At 58.8% G+C, this 19,751-nt stretch overlaps 3 protein-coding genes and 1 long non-coding RNA gene across 6 annotated transcripts in view; 2 read left to right on the forward strand and 2 right to left on the reverse strand.

Moving 5' to 3' along the window:
• GALNS (galactosamine (N-acetyl)-6-sulfatase) overlaps positions 1 to 6,016 on the forward strand; it is a 46,022-nt gene extending 40,006 nt beyond the window's left edge. For all 3 annotated transcript variants that reach the window (XM_068693914.1, XM_068693918.1, XM_068693917.1), the window contains one exon: positions 1,683 to 6,016. In XM_068693914.1, the coding sequence (XP_068550015.1) occupies positions 1,683 to 1,769 (87 nt within the window). In that variant the 3' untranslated portion in view covers positions 1,770 to 6,016. The remainder of the gene's footprint in view (positions 1 to 1,682) is intronic.
• On the reverse strand, positions 3,917 to 9,315 carry LOC137862178 (uncharacterized). Its single transcript, XR_011100077.1, has 2 exons — positions 8,250 to 9,315; positions 3,917 to 8,171 (listed from the first exon to the last, which is right to left on the reverse strand). It is a non-coding gene; the product is annotated as an uncharacterized lncRNA (long non-coding RNA).
• A 53-nt stretch (positions 9,316 to 9,368) lies between these two features.
• Positions 9,369 to 13,001, forward strand: APRT (adenine phosphoribosyltransferase). Its single transcript, XM_068693921.1, has 5 exons — positions 9,369 to 9,527; positions 10,090 to 10,193; positions 11,001 to 11,134; positions 11,800 to 11,878; positions 12,154 to 13,001. The coding sequence occupies exons 1-5, from the start codon at positions 9,451 to 9,453 to the stop codon at positions 12,294 to 12,296; spliced, it is 537 nt and encodes a 178-aa protein (XP_068550022.1). The 5' UTR covers positions 9,369 to 9,450; the 3' UTR covers positions 12,297 to 13,001.
• A 1,301-nt stretch (positions 13,002 to 14,302) lies between these two features.
• On the reverse strand, positions 14,303 to 18,327 carry CDT1 (chromatin licensing and DNA replication factor 1). Its single transcript, XM_068693913.1, has 10 exons — positions 17,877 to 18,327; positions 17,641 to 17,748; positions 17,306 to 17,517; positions 16,831 to 17,028; positions 16,451 to 16,596; positions 16,227 to 16,330; positions 15,813 to 16,001; positions 15,299 to 15,433; positions 15,010 to 15,211; positions 14,303 to 14,904 (listed from the first exon to the last, which is right to left on the reverse strand). The coding sequence occupies exons 1-10, from the start codon at positions 18,195 to 18,197 to the stop codon at positions 14,741 to 14,743; spliced, it is 1,779 nt and encodes a 592-aa protein (XP_068550014.1). The 5' UTR covers positions 18,198 to 18,327; the 3' UTR covers positions 14,303 to 14,740.
• Positions 18,328 to 19,751: the final 1,424 nt, after the last annotated feature.

The following is a 19,751-nucleotide window of genomic DNA, read 5'->3' on the forward strand; positions in this document are numbered from 1 at the left end:
CCATTGTTCCTGTGTTATTTTGTTATTCAACATTTCCCTCAACAAACATTGTTCTGTGCACCTCTGGGACTTTCTGGGTTCAGGGACTCTCCCCAGTGCCTGCCAGAGCCCCTCACTGGAAGGACATTTCTTCTGGGCGGACTCCAGCTCCAAAACTGCTTCGTAAAGCGTAGGCACACACTAAACATCTCCTGGACTTTCACCCCAAACCCCCAGCTCTCAGTTTGGGGCTGCTGACGGTCAGTTTTCTCCCTGAACATACCTGGTTCTTTTCTCAGCTGGGCAGAAGTTTTGCCTTTTCCTCTCACCAGACCACAAGCTGCTTCTTCTGCTTTGGCTGTGGCAATGTCCTGGCTGAGCCTCGGCCAGTCGTACCTGCCATTTATAAGCAAAAGAGGTTAACGACTGCATCAAACCAGGTCATTCAGGCTGTCTGAGGGGGAGAGCCCTCCCCAGTGGGCTGGGTGATGCTCTAATCTCGGTAGAAATGTTCAAATCTCAGCAGGAAGCTTTTTTAGGTCACAAATTTTCTATTCGACGTACACTTCTAATTGGCCAATGACGCAGTCACAAAACTAAAATAAACAGGCACCAAATTATTGTCTGCCTTTTGAGACCAGAACTAAAGGTAACCAAATCTTCTTGGAGTACCAGGATTGGTGGGGTTGGTTGGACCCTAAACCTGTCTTTGGGAGGTGCTGGGATGTAACCATCACTTCTTAAAGCCATGCCCCAAAACGTCTTTGAAATTCTGCTGCCCAATCCGTAGCGTAGCCCACCAGCAGTGGAGATGGAGCTCCTTGGGGCTCTTACAGCCCTGATCCACGAAAACTGACTTAGACTGCGAAACTGAAGCAGATGCAGTCTGTTTTTTCCAAAAAAAATTAATATTTTCTTTGTTCCTTTGAATCTCTGTTGCCTCTACAGAGTGGTCAAGCACCTGAAATTCCCAGTGGTGCTTGCGCATTTTAAAATTGAGGAGCAGAGTTCGAAATCAGCATTAATTGCTCCTGAATCATCTGAAGCCCTTCCGCCAGGTCTCCGCTGTGTGCTGCTGTGCCTGGCAGATAGCTGGTGTCTCACTGCCATCTGTTGTCAGCTAGAGGGAACAGAAACCTGCTCCAGTGTTTTTTCTGGGGTTAAGCTTTCCTTTCCCTCCATAGGAATTTAATTCCAAGCAAACGTAAATGACTTGAAAAAATAAATAGAAGGCGATGGGTCAGGGCTGAGCAGACCTTTAGTAGTGATAAAACTCGCCCGTGGATGGGTAGACCTGGAGAGGAAGAGGGTCAGAGAAAGACCATACAAGATTTCTGAAGGCAAAATGGGGAAACAGAGTTCCACCAAAACCTCGTGATCTGTTTGCTCCTACAAGAAAGAGAGGAAATCCCCAGAGTCCTGGCAGGCTGCATTTGTACAGGAGAGCCCATGGTACCCCAGCAAAGGGAATCGTCTGCTGTGTAACCATTCGAAGTCCTTCCTAAAGCCTTTGTGAACAGGATTTGGAGTTGGAAATGTGATGAGCCCAGCAGCATCAGTTGTGAGACGGGTTTTGTCTTTCAAGGAGGACATAAGAGCATCTTATGATGAACTGAAAGGGGTCACTTAGGGTATAGGGCTTAGCACACACTTGATATAACATTTGACTTCATTTTTCTCTATATTTTGTTTGTTCCTAACAGAATTGGTCTCCCCCAGGCTGTGAGAAACTAGGGAAGTGCCTGCAACCACCCGAGTCGAATCCTAAGAAGTGCTTTTGGCCTCATTGACCTTTTATGCAGCCCTCAGGAGCTACTCAGAAAAGCCATAACCAGCTGGACACGGCGTTTACAATGCATGTCTTCTCATGTTGGCACTCCTGTTTACACAGGAAGGGTGTGATGTATGTGTGATACCATCATTTGCTCTTCCAAAAGGGCCAGTGTTTATACTGCTAGTGCTCAGGGTTTAGCCTGTACTCCTCTCTTGTTTTAGTTCTTTCCGTAAATGGTAAATTCTCAGTGAGGACTACTTCAACTCTAAAAGCTCTCTGGACAAGCACAACTTTGCTGTTAGCCCAGAAACACCACGGATGCACCTTTCCTCTGGCTCCTTCCACCCAACCTCTCAAATCAGCGCTCATGCGGATGCCCCAGCAGTGGCCACGGGGTGCAGGAAACGTACAGTAGCCAGAAAACCCTGCCCAAACTCCCCGTGTTTTCTTTGCCTGTCGCTTGTTGTTTTAACTTTTGATTTCCATTGTGCACTCTTTTGGACACCAACCTGTTTTTCCCCGTTCTTCCTAAATCTGCAAGTACTGGGTGCAGCTTTACTGCTGAGCATCGCTGAGTGCCCACAAGTGCTCCCTCCTGTTCTTGACCAAGGGGTTGGCTCCAGGGACAACAAACACCCTGCGTTCGTGCCATCTGTAGCTGCAAACGTTCTCTAGGTCAAGTTGTAAAGAAATTTGAAGATAGTGCTCCTCTAAGTATTGCCTTGTCGATGGCACGCAGCATGTTCTTGGGGAGCTGCGGGGCAGTTGTTCAGTTAAAGGGGTTTCTTCGTTTCCAAAAATCTGGGTCCAAATATGGTTTAAGTCACGCTTCTGGCCTCATGATCTGGGCCCAGCCAACTGCAGGCTCAGAAATGCCCGTTTACACCAGCTGTTAACTCTTGACCCTGTTTGCAGTCTGTGCTCTCTGAGGAATTCTCCTTGTGCAAACTTTCCAGGGCCTGGGCGCAGCACTTCTCTAAACAGAGTTCACGGTAAATGCAAATTCTTCGCATAACTCCACGTTGCAAATTTCTCCTCTGATTTTGAGCCGTTTTCACACTCCTCACTACTGCTAATAAACATTTATTGGGCAGAACCCAGCCAGGTTATTGCAGGGACTGCAAGAATGGCCAGAAGCAATCATGAACGCGCCGTTTGCACCAGTGACGGGTCCACTTCCAGCCCTGCTGTGTTTGAGACAGGACACATGCCCTTTCTGCGTGGCATTTTGCTGCCTTGGGAGTCTAAACAGTCCTGTTTCCACCCCAAGCAAAGCCTGGGGCTGGCGTGAGACGTGCTGAGAGTTTGTGTTAACCGCTGCATTCCTCCACTTTGTGTTCCTACCTGCCCTGTAATCCCGAACGCTTTCTCCCCGTTCCCATGATTTCTGCTACCTGTAATCTCCTCGGCGGTAATTCCTCGTGTACATCTGATGGAGCTGGATAATCCTGTAGGATTGCAATGAGCACAGCCCCTGAGTCAGCTCCTCGCACCCCATCCATCAGCCTCCCAGCCAGCAGTGCCGGCTGCCAGCCCCTCGCAACCTCGCTGCCTGCTCATCTGCAGCTGACATTTGTTTGCAGTCCAAACGTCTTAGCTGCTCTGCCTTGTCCCCGCTGGCATCTCAAGGCGTTTTTCAGTTCCCTCATAACATTTCTCCCCGTTTTGGCATGGTGTCATTAGTTTTGAGGCTCAGCTCCCCCTGTCCCTGGTGGTGCTGTTTGGCAGGAGGGCTGGCAGCCGCTGTGTGTCTGTCCGCACAGGAGCCCACACGAAACCCCCAGCTTTCCATTTTCAGGGTCTGAGCCTCCTCTGCGTTAGTGCTTGTGTCACAGAGACGCGTTCAGAGCCCTGTTATCAGCAGATAAAGATCCCACCAGAGGAGGGAGTCCGTCACTGCAGCTTCCTGAGAACTGCTGGCAGCTCTCGCATTGCTCTGCCCGTGCCTGCTGCAAACTGCACCAGCGCTTTGTCTTTCCGTCTGCTGCTTTTTGAGAGATCCCAGCACAGGCTCACAGCTCACCAGAGCACTAGCCTGGACACGTTTCTCCTTCTTACCTCTTGCAGCGTGCACACTGTGAGCATACTGAGCTCCTGTTGCCCCATTTCCCCTGCCTGCTGCTTCATTCTTTTCTTTTTCCCAGCTTGCAGGTTTGCAGCTAAGGCTTTTCGCCCCGTCTGCAGGGCTTGCTCGGACAAGCCGTCCTGTTCTCAGCCTGCTCGGTGTTTGTCTGGTTTCCCAGCACCCAAAATCATCATCCCCTGCTGATACAGGCGCTCGGTGCATAGGTGCTGGGTGTAAACTTTGCGCTTCGAAGGCTGGCTGCTGCCACAGAGCCGACCCGGTGCTTGTTGACTCATCTGCTTCGTGTTCATTTATTATAAAAGATCAAAGCTTCGCATGAAGAAAAATTAAATAAGCGTAGTAGTTTTACAGCTGGATGGCTAGGAATTTTAAGTCCGTTCCTTTCCCAAAGATGTACAGATTTTAAAGCTGTGAGATGAGGAACCGATGATAAATAAATTAACTTATCAGCAGCGCACGATACGGTTTGTCTGCACGCACCTGTAAAACAACTGACGGACACCCTGCTTCGGGGTGGATTCACGGATGTGCCTTGCAGGTCATGGGACTGACTCGGGTTAAAAATATCTTGTTTTGTTTTCCCTGTATTATTTTTACCCTGGATCAATTTCGCAGCCCACACAGCTGCCCGAGCACAATTGGGAGGCTGGTGTGGGGACCAGGGCACCGAGTGGCTGCCAACAGCAGCAGAGCCGCAGGGAGAAATGCCTGGCAGCCTGCAGCTCTGCTGGGGGGCAGCTAAAAGCCCCCCAGGCACACCCTGGGGGACAAGGCAGCCAGCACGTGTTCCCACATCTGCCCTCAATAATTAACCCAGAGCCCCTGATCCGCAGGTGGTCCCGTTTTGGGGGCATCCCGTGCTGGGGAAGGTTTTGGCATCCCAGGGGTTGCGCACACGATCGCTGTGGGTCTGGCAGGATTTGCTGACCGACAGCGGTGGCTTCCTTCCCCGAGCTGCAAGATATAGGGGCAGAGGGGAAGATGATGTCAGCTCAACTACTTCTTTGTGGCATTCCTTCCTTTGTATTTAAATGCGTCTCCGAAATGCTGAAAGCTTAATATCTGCTCGGGCTGAGAGTCCAAGGAATTCCTCTCCGGCCTCTAATTTCCAATTAGCTGAGCGAGTCTCCCTCCTCTGGCCCTGAGGCTATGCTATCATCCAGCCCTCCACGCGGAGAAGCTTCTGAAATTGATGTAACTAATAATCGCGGCCAAAGTCCCCCTGCATTTACAGTCTGTGGCTGCAAAAACGCAGCCCTGATTTAAAAACCGGCAGCGACAAATGGATTATTTCGGTGGCAAATTAGTCCCCGCGGACCGACAATTTGGGGGATCTGAAGAGTGGAATTGGAAAGCAGAAGATCAATTCCAAATACTTAGAGCCGAGGTTAATGCCCTTCAAGCAGCATTGAGTGCAGCGATGAGAGATAACTCGCCTTTGCATTTCAACTGCGGAGCCGGGGAGCGCGGCTTGAAAAGTGAAAATGGGAAAGTTCGGAGCAGAACAAGAGCGGGAGATGCGCCGTGGTTGCTAATAAAACCTTTCGCAGTGTCTGGGGACTGAGTTTTCGGGCAAGTGTTGAGGATGACAGCGGGCTTTTACTGAAGGAAGTGGAATTAATGGTGCCGAGAAGGAGGTTGTGGAACTGGAGACGGTGGCTGCCATGCAGGAGCTTGGCAAGCTTGGCGCTCGCAGCTCTCAGGACCTGCCGAATCGAGCCTTGCCCAGCCGTGGTGGACGGCTTCCAAAAGCCTCCTGGCTTTGTGCAAAGCGAGGCAGCTGAGACCAAGCTCTCCTGGAGGTTTGAGAGCGCTCCTCCTTCCGCCGAGGGCATCTCCGCGGTCGTCACGCGAAGTAATTCCAGCAGCTGAAGGAAAATGTTTGGAGGTGAGAATGGTTACACTCGGGGACCTGGGGGGGAGCCAGTGCTGGGAGGCAGCTCGGGGCAGAGCTGCAAGCGGCCTCTCCAGCACCGCTGGAGGAGAATCTCTGAGAATCTCTCCCCAGGGATCCTGCTGTGGTCCTCGGCACTGGGAAGCTTTACAGCCTGCGCTCTAAGAGTTACTCCGAGTGCTTCTTCGTATCCAAATAACTGTTTTGCAGCTGGAGTGCCTTGTTTGCCGTTTTTCTTAACAGTTTTAATACTTGGAAAAAAACTTTTGCTTTTGTTTTCTGAGGCTGTTTGGTGTTTTTCATTTGTTATCAGAAAGCGACACGGTGGTGCCTCTTGAATTAAACTGTTAGTATTAAAGAGCAACTGCAGGGGAAGAACTGAAATCCCATTTTTAGGTCCCTTCTTTTCGCTGGAAAATGTCTATTTTAGACACGGCGAGAAGCCCCTACTTGCTGGTTTTCTTCGTATCCCCTGCTGCAGTTTAGAGTTTTGTTGTTGCTCGAAGTCTAGTTCGGATTATATAAATCCTAAATAAAGGGGGAGCCCTAGCCAAAAGCCTGCGGTCGCTTAGAAGAGCAGAAAAACCTCTGCCATGCAGCTTCTCGAGAGCCAATCTGGCAGCTGATGTGTGATTCTCTCTGCCTTTTTCCCTCCTGGAGTCACTTAACACCCTTCTGGGCGATACGGGGGCTGGCGGGGCCATTCCCATCCGAAAGGGATGGGGGCAGAAATGCGTGCCAAATCCATTTGCTCTGGATCGGGCTCCAAACCCCCTCCTGGCTGCCTGGGGAAGGGAGACGAGCTCCGTGCCTTCTCCCAGGGCCTGATCCTGCCTCCTGCAGCGGGCAGGGGGTGCGGGGCGAGGATGCTGTGGACGGGCAGAGCTGGCTGGCGGTGCCTTTGCCTCTACTGGGGGAACGAAGCTCGCTGCTCGGAGCTGGAGCGTCGGTCCGGGGAGCTGGCTGGGGAGCCGCATTCTTGGGCTGTTGAAATAAGATATTTCAAAATTTGATTTAAAAAAAAAAAAAAAAAAAAAAAAAAGGTTTTAAAGTGCATGCGTTTCTCAAGCTGAAATTGAAATCAAGCGTTCCAGCGGATTCGAGAGGAAAGTTGAGTTCCCGTTTCCCCTTGCGAGGCGTGTTGAAATTTCGGGCACTTTGTTCCACTTCACGCTGAAGTTTCTAAAACCCCCCCTGACGGAACAGAAACTTCCGTGCTCAGCACAGCCCTGCTGACTGCCGGGGTAAGAATTAGCTCCCCAGCCTTCACGCACCCCATTCTGTGCTCATAACCTCAGTACCATCTCTCCCAGCAGGATCCCAAAGCACTTTTCATCGCTGCATCAGAAGGAGAGGCAAGGACGGCGTTTCCCCTGCCCTGGAGCCGTGGGGGGGGTCCAGCTACGAGGCTGCGGTTCCCTGGCAGGCACCGAGCAGCCCTGAACCTCCCCGAGCCGCAAGCGGATGCTGACACCTCCCGGGTGATATTCCAGAACTGGAGTCCTTTGACATCACATTTGGAAATTGGTTCTAGGAAAGTTCTTTTTTTTCGGATGGAAACTGCAGTAGGAGTCAGTGCTGCTGTTTGAAAGGTTGAACAATTACAGGGAAACTCATTTAGCTCCGATGTTAAAACCAGTCCGTGCCGGTAGGCGCAGTCCTTCGAAACGGGGGATTAACGAGGTGAAGTCGTGACAAAAGGTTTGAGGAGAGGTTTTAAACCCGAGCTGGCGTGGGAGGTCACTCCTGGCAGCTGAAGCCTTACAAGCAGGACTTGGTGTAACCTCTCACGGGACGGTTCGGGGTGGAAGGGACCTTACAGATCACCTCGTGCCAACCCCTAGGGATGTCTCCCACTAGATCAGCGATCCTCTTTCTGGCAGGACTGAGGTGTTGGAGATTCCCCCCAGCTCCTCCTTCGCCCAGCTTTGGGATGCCAAGGGAGCGGTGGGAGCCCTCGGCAGCCCGTGCTGGTGAGAGCTGCTGGTTTGGTGGGGTCAGGAAGCACAGAGCCCGGGAACCTCGCTTAGAAAACCTGGTGGTGGCTGCTAATAATGGTGGTGGCTGCCTAGGAGGGTGACAAAAATGAATTCAGTTGCATTTAAAAAAAAAAAAAACACATGATGAAGCCCCCAGCTCCTCCAGGGGTGCGAGCAGAAGGCAGGGCTGCCTGGCTTGGTGCTCCGGGAGGCTGCAGAAGGGCCCTGTCCCATCTCCTTCCTCGTTTCCATGGGTAGGCAGAGTAATTCCATCGCTTCCAGCCGCCAGGAAGACGAGGAGCTGCTGGCCTAGCTCGCTGTCCGGTGTTGTGTTTGGGAAGCTCACAAGAAAATCCCTTCCAGGTCCGTGGGAGCACGGCCGCGGCGAAGCCCCCGTTCCAGTGGACGGCCGCGTGCCTCATCCGTGGCTGCTTCTCTGGAACAGCTGTCGGGATTCTTCTGGTGCCAGAGAGATAATCTGACTTCAGGGAAAATCTTACTTCGGGAGGGAATGGTTGGGAAAGGAGGCACGCTGACCTGTGTGGGCTGGCTCTGGCAAGAGAGCCTGGCGAGAGGGAACTGCTCCGACCTTCGGATGGTTCCTCAGCAGCCGTCCCTTACGCAGGTGCCCTGTGCCAGCAGGACAAAGAGACCCACAGCCACCTACAGATGGAGTGGGAAGGAAACAGAGCAGTGGAGGATTCGGCAGCAGCGAGCAAAGAACCGGAGGCTGGCACGGGATGGGATGTGTAGGGGGGGCAGGCAGGATTGGGTGCCCCACAAACGGTGAGATGTGCCCAAGCCCATGGCAGATGAGGTGTGGAGCAGGCCACCTTCCCCTCCTGTCGGGTGCTCCTGCTGTGCCAGACCTCGTCTGGGAGCTGGGAGGACCTGCAGGGTGCTGGGGGGACCCGCAGGGTGTTTTGGGGACTGATCCAGATGGAGCAGGGGAAGGACGTTGTGTCCCTTACCCCGCTCACAGCCCTCAGCACCCAACCTTTGGGGTCTGCACCAAATCACTGCAGAACAGCAGCTTCTGGCTCATCACCCCGTGGGACACACACCACAGACGGGCCCTAACGGCTGTCCCAGGGGACGTGGAGCTGAGTTGTCCCCTGGCTGTCCCCAGGGACGTGGAGCCCAGTTGTCCCCACGCAGCTCCCAGCAGCGGGCACCCAGCTCTGCCCTTGCGGGACCTTTGCTGCAGCAGGGGCTGTGCCCAGCTGCGCCTGGAGCAGATCCAAGCCCCAGCTGCTGCCCCAGGAGATGTGGAACCGTCCTTTAGGGCTCCCAACCGCAGCGCAGGGTGCAGGAGAACACGGGGAGCGGGGAGCACCCTGACCTGCCCCACCAATGCTGAGCCGCTTATCTCCCCCACTGCCAACCCAAACCACAGGCTTTAAAAAAACATGGGAGACAGAAAAAGCAAAATAATCCAGCCCAAAAAAAAAAAAAAAAGGTGGTAACCGAGCAGGGGGAAGGGGCTGCAGGGGCTCTTTTGGGCACGGGACCCCCTCCGGAGGGTCTCGGTGCGCCGGATCCCGGGCACGGCGGGCAGGGGCTGCGCGCCCTGGGGCGCACCGGGGCGCACCGGGGGGCGCTGGGGCCGGGACCCCGGGGAAAACCCAGCCCCGATTCCGGGGAAATCCGGCCCGATCGCGGCGCAGCCGCACCGGGGAAGGCTCCGGGAGGGGGCACCGCCTGCAATCGGCGGCGGCTGCGCAGTGCTGGGGAGGCAATGGAGGAGAGGCTGAGGGCTGTGCGCGCACGGGTGCGCTCCTTCCCCGACTTCCCCGTGCCCGGAGTGCTGTTCCGGTGCGTGGCTGGGCTGGGGGGGAGGATAAAGGGGTTGGGGGGGAGGATAAAGGGCTGGGGATGGGGCAGGGGTTGGAGGAGAGGGGCTGGAGATGGAGCAGGGGGCCTGGGAATGGAAGAATAGGGTTGGGGATGGAGTAGGAGAGCAGGGGGTGGAGAAAAGGGGATGGAGGAAAGGGGATGGAGGAAAGGGCCTGGGGAGGGAGTAATAGGGTTGGGGAGGGAGGAAAGGGGCTGGGGATGGAGGAAAGGGGCTGGGGATGGAGAATAAGGGGCTGGGGAGGGAGAATAAGGGGCTGGGGAGGGAGGAAAGGGGCTGGGGAGGGAGGAAAGGGGCTGGGGATGGAGCAAGGAGCTGCTTAAGGGGTGATTCAGCAGCATGGCAGGTCTGGGCTTGCTTCGTGGCTGGGGTTTTGGTCCCTCCCCAGGAAACCACAGATGCCTCTGCAGCAGCTCCGCTACCCGTCTTCCCCCGTGTCTGCTGGGCACGCTTCCCCTGGGTGCAGCAGCTCCACCACGTGCACCTCTGGGTGCTGGCTAAGCGCCCTTCCTGTCTTTGCAGAGACATCAGCCCCTTGCTGAAGGATCCCGTGGCCTTCAGGGCTCTGATTGATCTGCTGGAAGATCACCTGAGGACATCTTTGCCCCCCATCGACTTCATTGCAGGTGGGTGTTCCCCGGGGCAGAGCACGGTGCTGCCCGGGTGGTCGGTGTGGGGAGACGCCTCCCCGAGGGGCCAGGAGATCTCGGAGCCCTTGGGTGTCATCCGAATTACAGCCTGTAGCGTAGGGAACACCAGCAGGGGCTCTACCCTTGCCCCAGTACCGTGGTTTCCTGAAATACTGGTTTGGGATGTGGCAGACGTCATCTGATGGTGCTTCAGTGCCAGTTTTGTAACTCGCTCCTTCCCTCAATAAGCAAAGAGGCATTCACTGAGCACCGAAACCCGGTGTGCCATGCCTGGAAGGTCTCACGCAGTCCCCAGGGCACGGGGCTCCTGTTTCCAGCATGTTTTCCTTCTCGGAGGGTTTTATCGAGCCAACTGAAACAGGCTTTGTGGTGATAACGCTCTGCAGCACGCGTTTTAAGGAGACTGAGAATGAAAAGTGCTCCGGAAGGTGCTGCTTGGGCTGGGCGATAGCCCAGGGCTCGGGGAGCCTCAACCAAACCTGGCCAAGTGGCTCCTGATAACCAGGCTCTGCCCCTGGAGGTGCAAAGTCCCTGGGTGCGTGGCCGGACTGATAGCGGGGCTGAGCTGAGCTTTGCTGCTCTAAAGAGCTGGGAGGGAGGCAAAAAGGGCTGCTGAGCTGCTGGGGGTGTCACTGCCGTGCCCCACGGGTCCCCAGCAGCCCGTCTGGGTGAGCACGGTGCCGTGGTGCACGTCTCAAACCCCATGGGGACAAAGTGCTCCCGGTGTCGCACGGTGCCTCTCAGGTGTTGGTTCTGCTGAATTCTTCCTGCTCTGCCCCCCAGGTCTGGACTCCCGCGGCTTCCTCATAGGCCCCCCTCTGGCTCAGAGGCTGGGGGTGGGCTTCGTGCCCATCCGAAAAAAGGGGAAGCTTCCCGGGCCGACCGAGTCCGTCTCGTACACCCTGGAGTATGGCGAGGTAACGCCCGGGGGGGGAAAAAGGGTTTTCCAGGCTGTGGTGGGGGCTGTGAGTGGAGGGGGCGATGAGGCTGGTGGAGGATACCCCGGCCAGCCCCGATGGGTGCTGAGCCCAGGGGCATGGCACAAATTTTGGGAGCTCCCCAGGGCTTTGTCTCCACGCCACGCACCCGGGGTTGGTGTCAGCGAGCCGTGCTGTGGGTTTTTTTTTTGGGGGGGGGGGCAGGATGTGGGATAAGAGTCGGTGCTAAATTGCTTTCTCTGGCTTGAATTCAAGGGCATGACCATCGAGCTCCCCCTCTTCCAGTAAGTGCTCTGGGTAAATGCCTTCACTGCATGGCTTCGGGGCCGGGCGCTCACCCCGTAACACCGCACCCCTTTTGGGATCGCAGAGCCCTAGGCCCCGTAACCCGCTATGGCTGGTAACTAACAGCAGCAGGAGCTCCACGCTGCCACTACGCACAAGATCTGTTTGGGTAAAGCCCCAAATTCATCCGACAAAGGACGTGCCTGCAGCTTTTCCCCGCTCCAGCACTCTTGGAGCGTGCGTTTCGGGGCTGTAGGTGCTGAGCGCTAAGGCTGGAGACGTGTCCGCGTTCCCAGCCGTGTGGGAGGTGTTTCTCTGGGAGGCAAGGCTAAAATGAGGCTGCTCTTTCCACCCTGCAGGCTGCACTTGAAATCCAGAGCGACGCCGTGGAACCGGGGCAGAAAGTCGTAATCGTGGATGATTTGCTTGCAACTGGAGGTGAGCGAAACGCGGGCGGAGGGCACGGGGAACGCGCACGAGAGCTCCATGTGCGGGTCTGCCTGTGATCACCCTGATTTCCCCCGGGGAGTGATTTAACCGAGACGTTGTGCATGGAAACTGCCACCCCAAAACGCTTTGCTCCTGCCCTTTCCCTTGTTGCAATGCCTGTGGTGTTTAAAATCGTTGTGGGTGCTAAAATTTGGGCTGCGCGCGGCGCAGGAACGCGCTTTGGGGCTGCCTGCGGTTGCTGCTGACCCCTCTGTGTCCTGCAGGTACGATGCGGGCAGCCTGCGAGCTGGTGAGGAGGCTGAAGGCGGAGATCCTGGAGTGCCTGGTGATCATAGAGCTAAAATTCCTGAAAGGGGTGGAAAAGCTCGAGTCCGTCCCCTTCTTCTCCCTGCTCCAGTACGACTGAGGCTCAGGCTGCGGACGGAGGCTGCAGGGTGCTCGCTGCCAGCCCTGGACCCCTCCTCCTGCGTTGGAGTTGTCTCTGGCTTGATGCCACGAGGGGGTGGGCAGGGCAAAACCTACAGTTTGGGTCTGAACTCCATCCAGATGCTCCACGAGAGTAAGTCCCAGTCATTTTCCAAGCCACAGATCAAAGCGTATTCAGCGCACGGATCCTTTTTTGGGTTCATCCCGCTGGAGATAGGGAACAGACTGCCGGGGGGAGGGAGACCACAAAGGGGTAGATTATTTTTTTTTATTATTATTATTTTTTAGGATACCAAAGTGAAAATGTTGCTGCTGAGGCAGGGCAGGGCTGAGAGCTTTTTGGGGCCCAGCACGTGCTGTTGTTTGAGCCGTACGTGGCCAGCCTCCTTTCAAGGGGTTCCTAAAAAACTCAGAAGGTGGGCACAAGGTGATGATTTGTCTCGGGGTGACCTGATGTACCTGCCCCCGGAGGAAAAGCTGCCAAAGCACCAGCTGAGGCAGCGTGATGGACTGAGGAGGGCTCAGCAGAGCTCCCCATCGCGTGGTTCGGGTCAACCCCAAGAGCAGGCAGGACTCAGCGTGCCAAAATTTGCACCACTGAACACAGCACAGCCTGCAGCCCCGCCTCAGCAGGGGCTGAACCCACTGGTAAAATAAACCTCGACTTCTTTTTATTTTTTCTAAACGGTCTCAGAGCTCTCTCCTTGCTGTAGCTGAAGCTCCGTACCCCCCTGAGCATCTCCCTCTGGTCCTGAGCCATCAGTGGAGGCTGTGGTGTGCGCTCCCCACAAACCCCAAACGCTTGGAAGGAAACACTAAGCAGGGAGGCAGGATTTGATCCTTCCAGGTATTTTTTTTCTCCCCACCTGGCGCTGATCTCTGGCTGCAGGGGGGGGCACCCAGGCTGATCCTGGTGGGCTTTCATGGAAATAATTTCCCTGTGCCGGGGATGGAGCGCACCCAGCCCCGTGCTCCCAGCTGTCAGGACCATGGGGGCTATTTTTATCCCTTTTTCCTAAAAAGCCACTTCAGTGCTTCAGGGAGCACTGAGGAACATCAAACATCGTTCCCCCGGGGAGAAACCTACCCCAGGGCACTGGGATTTACAGCCAGCCCCTGCATGGAGCCGGGCGCATTCTTGGCACGAGGCTGCGGGTCCCCGCTGCGAGGCAGAGAGGGGAAAAATCGGTTCCACCCCGAAGAGCTGTGGAAAAGCAGCTGCTCACCGGGGAAGGGAGCGCGAGCCCCGCCGGTGCCAGGGCTGGCAGCGTGCGAGGCCAAGGGGTGACATCAGGGAACGTGGGGACGCTGCCTTCGCCTGGGCGGGCACGGAGAGCCCCCCCTTGGTGTGACTGCTGGCTTTGGAGCGGTGCCTTGCAGGCAGGAGGAAGATTTTGGGGTCCCAGTAGCAAACGGGAGCCAACCTCACCCCACAGTCTCTGTGCTGGGTTTAAACCCCCCCCCGTGAGCCCCCAGGGCTGGGAGGGGGGCTGGCTGCAAGCAGGGTGCTGGAGGAGGCTTCCTTGGGGCATCACAGCCAGCAGGACGAAGGATGGGCACCTCCCTGCTGCTTCTTCCACCTTTTTAACCAAAATCTGCGATTCTGAGCAGCCGAGGTGAGCGCACCCAGCACCAGGCAGCCCCCTCCTGCTCCGCAAGCTGGGTGCACCCCGGGCAGGCACCTCTGCTGCAGCGGGGACCCTCCTCAGGGCACCCATCCCTCCTCCCCAAACCCTACAACTGGTCCCCAGCAGGAGCTGGGACCTGCCCCAAACCACCCCCCGCTGCCTCCAGCCCTCTCCCAGCTCCCGTCCCGTCCGGGCCCTATTGACAAAAGCTGCATTGAGCTCTCGGCGAGCCCACGCTCACTTTTTCCAGTAAGCTTTTCCCCAGGAGTTGGCCGAGGACCCGGCCCCAACCCTTTTCCCTGCGTGAGCGGCCGGGGCCCGGTGCCACGGGAGAAGCGCGGGGCGGCCGAGAGCCGGCTGGATTTAAAACATTTTAATGCAAAAGATGTTTTGGACAAGTCCCGGCGTTGTTTCCAGCCGGGGCTGGAGATGCGCGTTGCCCTCGCCCTTAAAAAACACAACAAAAAGGCCCCGGGAGAGCCAAAACAGCAAATTGGGGACTTCTCCTCTCGCTCCTTTCCTCCTCGCCACCCTCTCCCCCTGCCTCCACCACCCCAACACCGGTCCCTGGGTGGGAGCTCCTGCCTCGAGCCTTCAGGGGAAGCCCAGGACAGGTCAGAAACTCCTCGTCAGCACCCCAGGACTGCCTGCCTTCACCTTGGGGTTAACTACAGCCCCCTGGCAAAGGAACTAGTTACAATTCATGCCCGCTCTCCTCTTCCTCAACCACCCCCGGGGGGCTCGCTACGCCTGCGGAGACGATTACGCAGGGGAAAAGCCCGGACCCTCATCGGGCTCAGAGCGCTTCAGCCTCCTTGGCCACCTTGGTGAGCCTCTCCACCACCAGCCCGACGTCCTTGTTCTTGTCCAGCTTGATGTAGGTGTCCGTCCTGATGGCGTGGATCCCCACCCAGTCGGGCAGCAGCTCGGCGAAGAGGCGCAGGTGCTTCTCCATCTCTCCTACGGGGTGGAAAAGCAAAGCAGCTGGGCTGAGCTCTCCGCACCCCAAACCACCCCAAACCTCCCCCCGGCACCATCCCGGAGCCCCGTGCGCCCCTTTCCTACCCGCTGTCATCTGCGTGGGGAAGCTCTCGGCCATGCGGGCGCACGCCACCTCCAGGGGCAGCGCCGGCTTCTTTTCGGCCACGAAAACGTTGCGCAGGACGCGGGCCATGGCCGGCAGCCTCCCCAGCAGGGCCAACCTCTCCTCCTGCCCCGCGTCCCGGGTCATCAGCGCCTGCAGCTTCCTCGCCTCCTTGGCACGGATCTGGGGAGAGGAGGGAGGAGAAGGGGTCACAGGTGCAGGCAGGACCCCCTCCGGTTAACATTTTGGGGCCAGGGTGGAATTACTCACCCGCTCCAGCAGCTCCTGGGACACCCCCTTCAGCGCACTGGAGGTGCTGGCAGGGGATGGTGCTTTGGAAACCATCGGTTCCCCCGCACCGGCTTCAGCGCTTCTCAGGGCCAGGTTGGCAAGAGCTTTTTCCATCTGCTCATGATGTGGAAGAGGGAGGAGGAGTTGGGTTGCAGCTGGGAGGAAGGAAAAGTTTCCCCTCCGCCGCCCCCACCTCCAGGGGCCACCCTGCAGCAGCCCGGCACCCCCCACACCCCTCTGACCCATCCAGGGGGACAGTTTGGTGTCCTCCGTCTCCTCTCCCAGCCCAAATCAGCTCCTCCAGCCCCAAACCAGCCCCGTGCACACCCCAGGGCCATGATATCCAAGCTGGGCTCCCCCCTGTCTCCATCTTCCAGCTCTCCAAAGCAACCCTTCCCCACTCCTGCCCCTTAACATCCTCCCAGAGGAACCAGTTTGGGGTCTGGGACCCCCCAAAAGTCAGCAGTTGGAGCCAGACCCCGTCCCTGCTCACCTTGGGGATCATCATGCCCCGAGCTGTGCTCAGCAGCTCCTGGGCCGTGGTGACCCTCTCCTCCTGCGGTGGCCGCGGCAGCTCCGCGGGGCTGATGTCCGGCACCTCGTCCACGTTGAAGCGGGGATGCCAGCGGGTCAGCTTGTCCTCGGGCACCACCATGGGGGGCGTCAGGCCGGCCAGGAACGCCTGGAGGGGGGCGAGAACGGCACCACTGCACCTGTGGGCTCGTGGCCACGCTGTGCTCCCAGCAGAAACCCCAGGATTTTCCCTATTTTTCATCCCACAACACTGCCCGTCCGCCACGAGCACCCACAGAGCCCACGGCCCCATAACATCCTTCATTTTGGGTGCCACCCCAATCCTGCGGGTAGCACCCAGAGCCCCCCCGAGGCAGAGGGAGCAGGGGCTCACCGCGTGGTGCTGCTTGACGATGTTCACCAGGCTGCGGTTGAATTCCCTCCTGCGCTCCAGCAGGCGCGACGCCGAGAGGTGCGGGCGGCCGCACAGCTTCTCGTCTGCCAGGAGAGGGGAAAGCATCACCTGCAGCGCGCCCCAAAAACATCTTCCAGCTCCAGCTCCTCGGTGGAGGGAGCACAGAGCACTCTGGACACCCGCAGCTCCCCCCCCGGACCCACCTTCCCCCAGCACGGGCTCCAGCGTGAGCTGGTAGTCGGATTTCTTAACGCCGCTGCTGAAGGTGGGGATGTTCTTCTCCTGGCGCAGCCGGTACGAGGTGGGGTACACCGCCTTGATCTGGCCCACGTGCCGCTCCTCAAACTGCCTGCAACAGCAGCAGGGAGCTCAGAAACCCCAAGGATGACACCAGGAAAGTCAGAAACCCCAAGGGATGACACCAGGGAGCTCCAAAACCCCAAGGGTTGACACCAGGGAGCTCCAAAACCCCAAGGGATGACACCAGGGAGCTCCAAAACCCCAAGGGACGACACCAGGGAACCGGCCCCAGCGCCTAAAGCTGGGAGCCCCGAAAAACCCATCGAGATGCTCCCCGACTCACTTGCGCATCATGTCCTGCACCCCCTGCTTGACCTTGGCGAAGGTGATGGTCTCGGCGCGGTTGAAGAGCATCCCGGCAATGGTGTCCACGCTGCGGAACATCTCGGCCAGCACCTTGTACTTGTAGGGCAGCGTGAGCCCCGGCGGCTGGTCCTGCGCGAGGGCGTGGAAGCGCTGGTACGCGGGGAGCTTCTGGCCCCTGGGGGAGGAGGAGAGGGGTCAGGGCACCCCGCTCTGAGCGGGCGCAGGGAATGGGGCAGGGGGACAGCCCCGAGCACGCACGGGGGGGGACCGAGACCCCCTATAGGCTGGGACTGGGGTCTCGGAGCCGTGCGCCCACCCCGGTTGGGGCAGGTCCCCTCTGATCCCATTGTCCCAGCACCCCAATGTGGGTCCCTGTGCGCCCTGGGGACGGGTTTTGGTGGTGGGGAAGCACTTTTTGTGCTTTTTTTTCCCCAAAAAAAGCCTCTCCTCACCCATCTCCTGCTGCTGCCGGAGCTGTTGTCTCCTGTGCCCGTGCTCCGCTCGCCGCCGCCTTGTCTCGGAGCCGCAGCTCCAGGCCCCGCAGGGTCTCCAGGCGGCCCCGCAGCTCAGCACCGGACCCAGTGGGGATGGGAGGCAGCTGGGATGGAGCCTTCATCTTCATCTTCATCCTCTGCAGGCGGCTCTGCAGCGCGGCCAGGTCCTCCTGGGGGTGTTGGAACGGGGTCAGGACAGGCTGGGAGGGGGGCAGGGGATGGACAGAGACCCCGAGCCCACCCACCCCATAACCATCCCCATCCCAATCCCCATCCCCATCCCATCCCCATACCGGCTCCAGGCGCGGGGCTTTCCGTGGCACGGCTCCACCGTCCTGCTCCCGGCTGGGGGATCGCGTCCTGCCCACCGGGGGGGGCTCAGCCGGGGGGGGGCTGGCAGCCTGCGGGACACCGGGGCTGCGTTAGGGGCCGTGCGGGGAACCCCCCCGGGATCCCCCGGCCTCACACTGGGGGTGCCGTGGGGGCACACCGGGGATGCTGCCACCCCCCTCCCGTGCCCCCCCCGTACCGCAGGCAGCTCCAGCCTCTTCCGTGCCGATTTCCCCCCGCGCTCCCCGGTGCCGGTCCCGGTTCCCTGCTCCGCTTCCATCTCCCGACGGCTCCGTTTCCTGCCCGCCAGCCCCGGCACGGCGGGGACAGCGCCGCGGGACGGGGTGCGGGGCGATGCGGGCAGCGGTGGCAGCGGGAGGGGGGCTCCATCCTCGGCCTCCCGGTGCACCGGGGCTCCCCCGGGGGCTGCCTTCAACCGGGGGCCGCCAACACGCTTGGCGGGGACGGTGGCGGCCGCCTTGGCACGGCCGAAAAAGTCGGTGAGGCGGAGCTGCGCCATGGCTCCGGTGCCGTTCCCGGTGTCCCGGTGCCGCTCCCGGTGCCGCTCCCGCGCTCCCGGTGCCTGCGGCGCGCGCGCGCCAAATCCGCCGCTCTTGGCGGGAACCCGCGCGGCCGCGGCTCCGCCCCCCGAGCGGGTCACGTGGGCCGGAATTGGCGCCACGGGGCTCTTAAAGGCGCCGCGCACCCCGCGCCCGTAGGGGCTCCACGTGGGTGGGTGCGTGGGTGGGGAGGGGGCTCGGCGCTGCGCAGCGTGTGTGGGGTCGCAGGGGGCTGCCCTTATAGGGTGGAGGTGCCATAGGGGTTTGGCCATGGGGACCCCCCCAGGGGTGCTGCCACCGCTGCAGGGGTGGGTGCTCAGCTGGGTGCGTGCCATGGGGCGCAGCGCATGGCGAGGGTCCTGCCCCAAAATAGGGCAGGGGGCCCTCAGCCTCGTTCCTTCCCCAAAACTCATAGGGACCAGCCTGCAAAAGCTGCTGCTGCTCCATAAGCAGCCCTGGGCGCAGAGGCTGGCTGCGGGGTCGCCATCTGCATGGATGAGAGTTAATTATGGCACTGCCCGGACATGGGAGCAGCGTGCCGGCCCGGAAAGCTCCTTGCCGGGCACTCAGGCCGTGCCCGCAGCGCATTACGGGGCCGCGCTGCTCTCAGCATGGCTCTTAACGCCATGAGCCAGGCCGGCAAAGTGGAGCGGGGCCGGATTCGGCTGCGCGAGGCAGGGCTCAGGGGTGCCGTTCCCTGCGCCCATTTACTCCCGCAGCCTCCGCTCGGGGTGCTCGGGGCTGGGAGCAGGGGGCTGGGGTGGGCGCCACGCGCCGCCCCTTCCAGGATCTGCTGCGGGTTTGGGGATGCAGCGTGGGGCTTGTGCAGTGATGGTCTCCAGTGCCATGGCCGTGAGACCCTGGCACGATTTACAGCCTCGTGGTTTGGTGCTCACGAGGGTTTTATTTGCATGAGTGAATTTTTTTGGGTGCCAGCCCTGAGGGTTGGCCCAGAGGTGGCTCAGGTGCCTGCAGCCCACCCCAGCCCCCACATGGGGCTGTGCCTCCACCGAACCCATTTAGGGGGTCCTTGGCTCCGTCCTGCGCATGGTTTGGGGGCTGTAGTGATGTCCATATGGATGAGGCTCCTGTGGCAGTGGAAAGAGCCCCAGGGGAGCCCAGGATGGAGAGCGGAGCCCACCGAGGCAGGGAGCGGGTCGGCGGGGAGCCAGCTGGATGCCCGGCCATCGAGCGAGCGCGCTCGGAAAACAGAGGCGGCGAAGCCAAAGAATGCGGAGAATTTTACGGGCTGATGCTTCCTGCTCCCGGCAGCTTCCAGCACTGCCTGGGTGCCGCGGGGCTGCCCCCGTGGCTGGGTGTGATGGTGGGACACGGGACGGGGCACCCGGCCCTATGGGGACACGGCTGCTCGGGGGGTCCCGGGGGCTCCTGCCCCAGCTCCAGGACCCTGCAGGGGCATTCCCAAACCCTGTGCAAGTCGTTCAGCCTCAATAAGCCCTAATTGCACATTTTTTTATTATGATTATTACCTCGAGGAGCAAACAGGAGCCGCG

Source organism: Anas acuta, chromosome 10, assembly GCF_963932015.1.
Source record: "Anas acuta chromosome 10, bAnaAcu1.1, whole genome shotgun sequence".
Taxonomy (NCBI): Eukaryota; Metazoa; Chordata; class Aves; order Anseriformes; family Anatidae; genus Anas; species Anas acuta.

What these genes read in the sequence shown, in the direction of transcription:
- CDT1 (XM_068693913.1), bottom strand. Translation starts at nt 18,197, where the DNA reads ATGGCGCAGCTCCGCCTCACCGACTTTTTCGGCCGTGCCAAGGCGGCC. An exon ending in GGGGCATGATGATCCCCAAG is followed by an intron (nt 15,434 to 15,812) that starts GTGAGCAGGGAC and finishes CATCATGAGCAG; the next exon opens with ATGGAAAAAGCTCTTGCCAA. An exon ending in CCCCACGCAGATGACAGCGG is followed by an intron (nt 14,905 to 15,009) that starts GTAGGAAAGGGG and finishes TCCACCCCGTAG; the next exon opens with GAGAGATGGAGAAGCACCTG.
- APRT (XM_068693921.1), top strand. Translation starts at nt 9,451, where the DNA reads ATGGAGGAGAGGCTGAGGGCTGTGCGCGCACGGGTGCGCTCCTTCCCC. An exon ending in CCCCATCGACTTCATTGCAG is followed by an intron (nt 10,194 to 11,000) that starts GTGGGTGTTCCC and finishes TCTGCCCCCCAG; the next exon opens with GTCTGGACTCCCGCGGCTTC. An exon ending in TGATTTGCTTGCAACTGGAG is followed by an intron (nt 11,879 to 12,153) that starts GTGAGCGAAACG and finishes TGTGTCCTGCAG; the next exon opens with GTACGATGCGGGCAGCCTGC.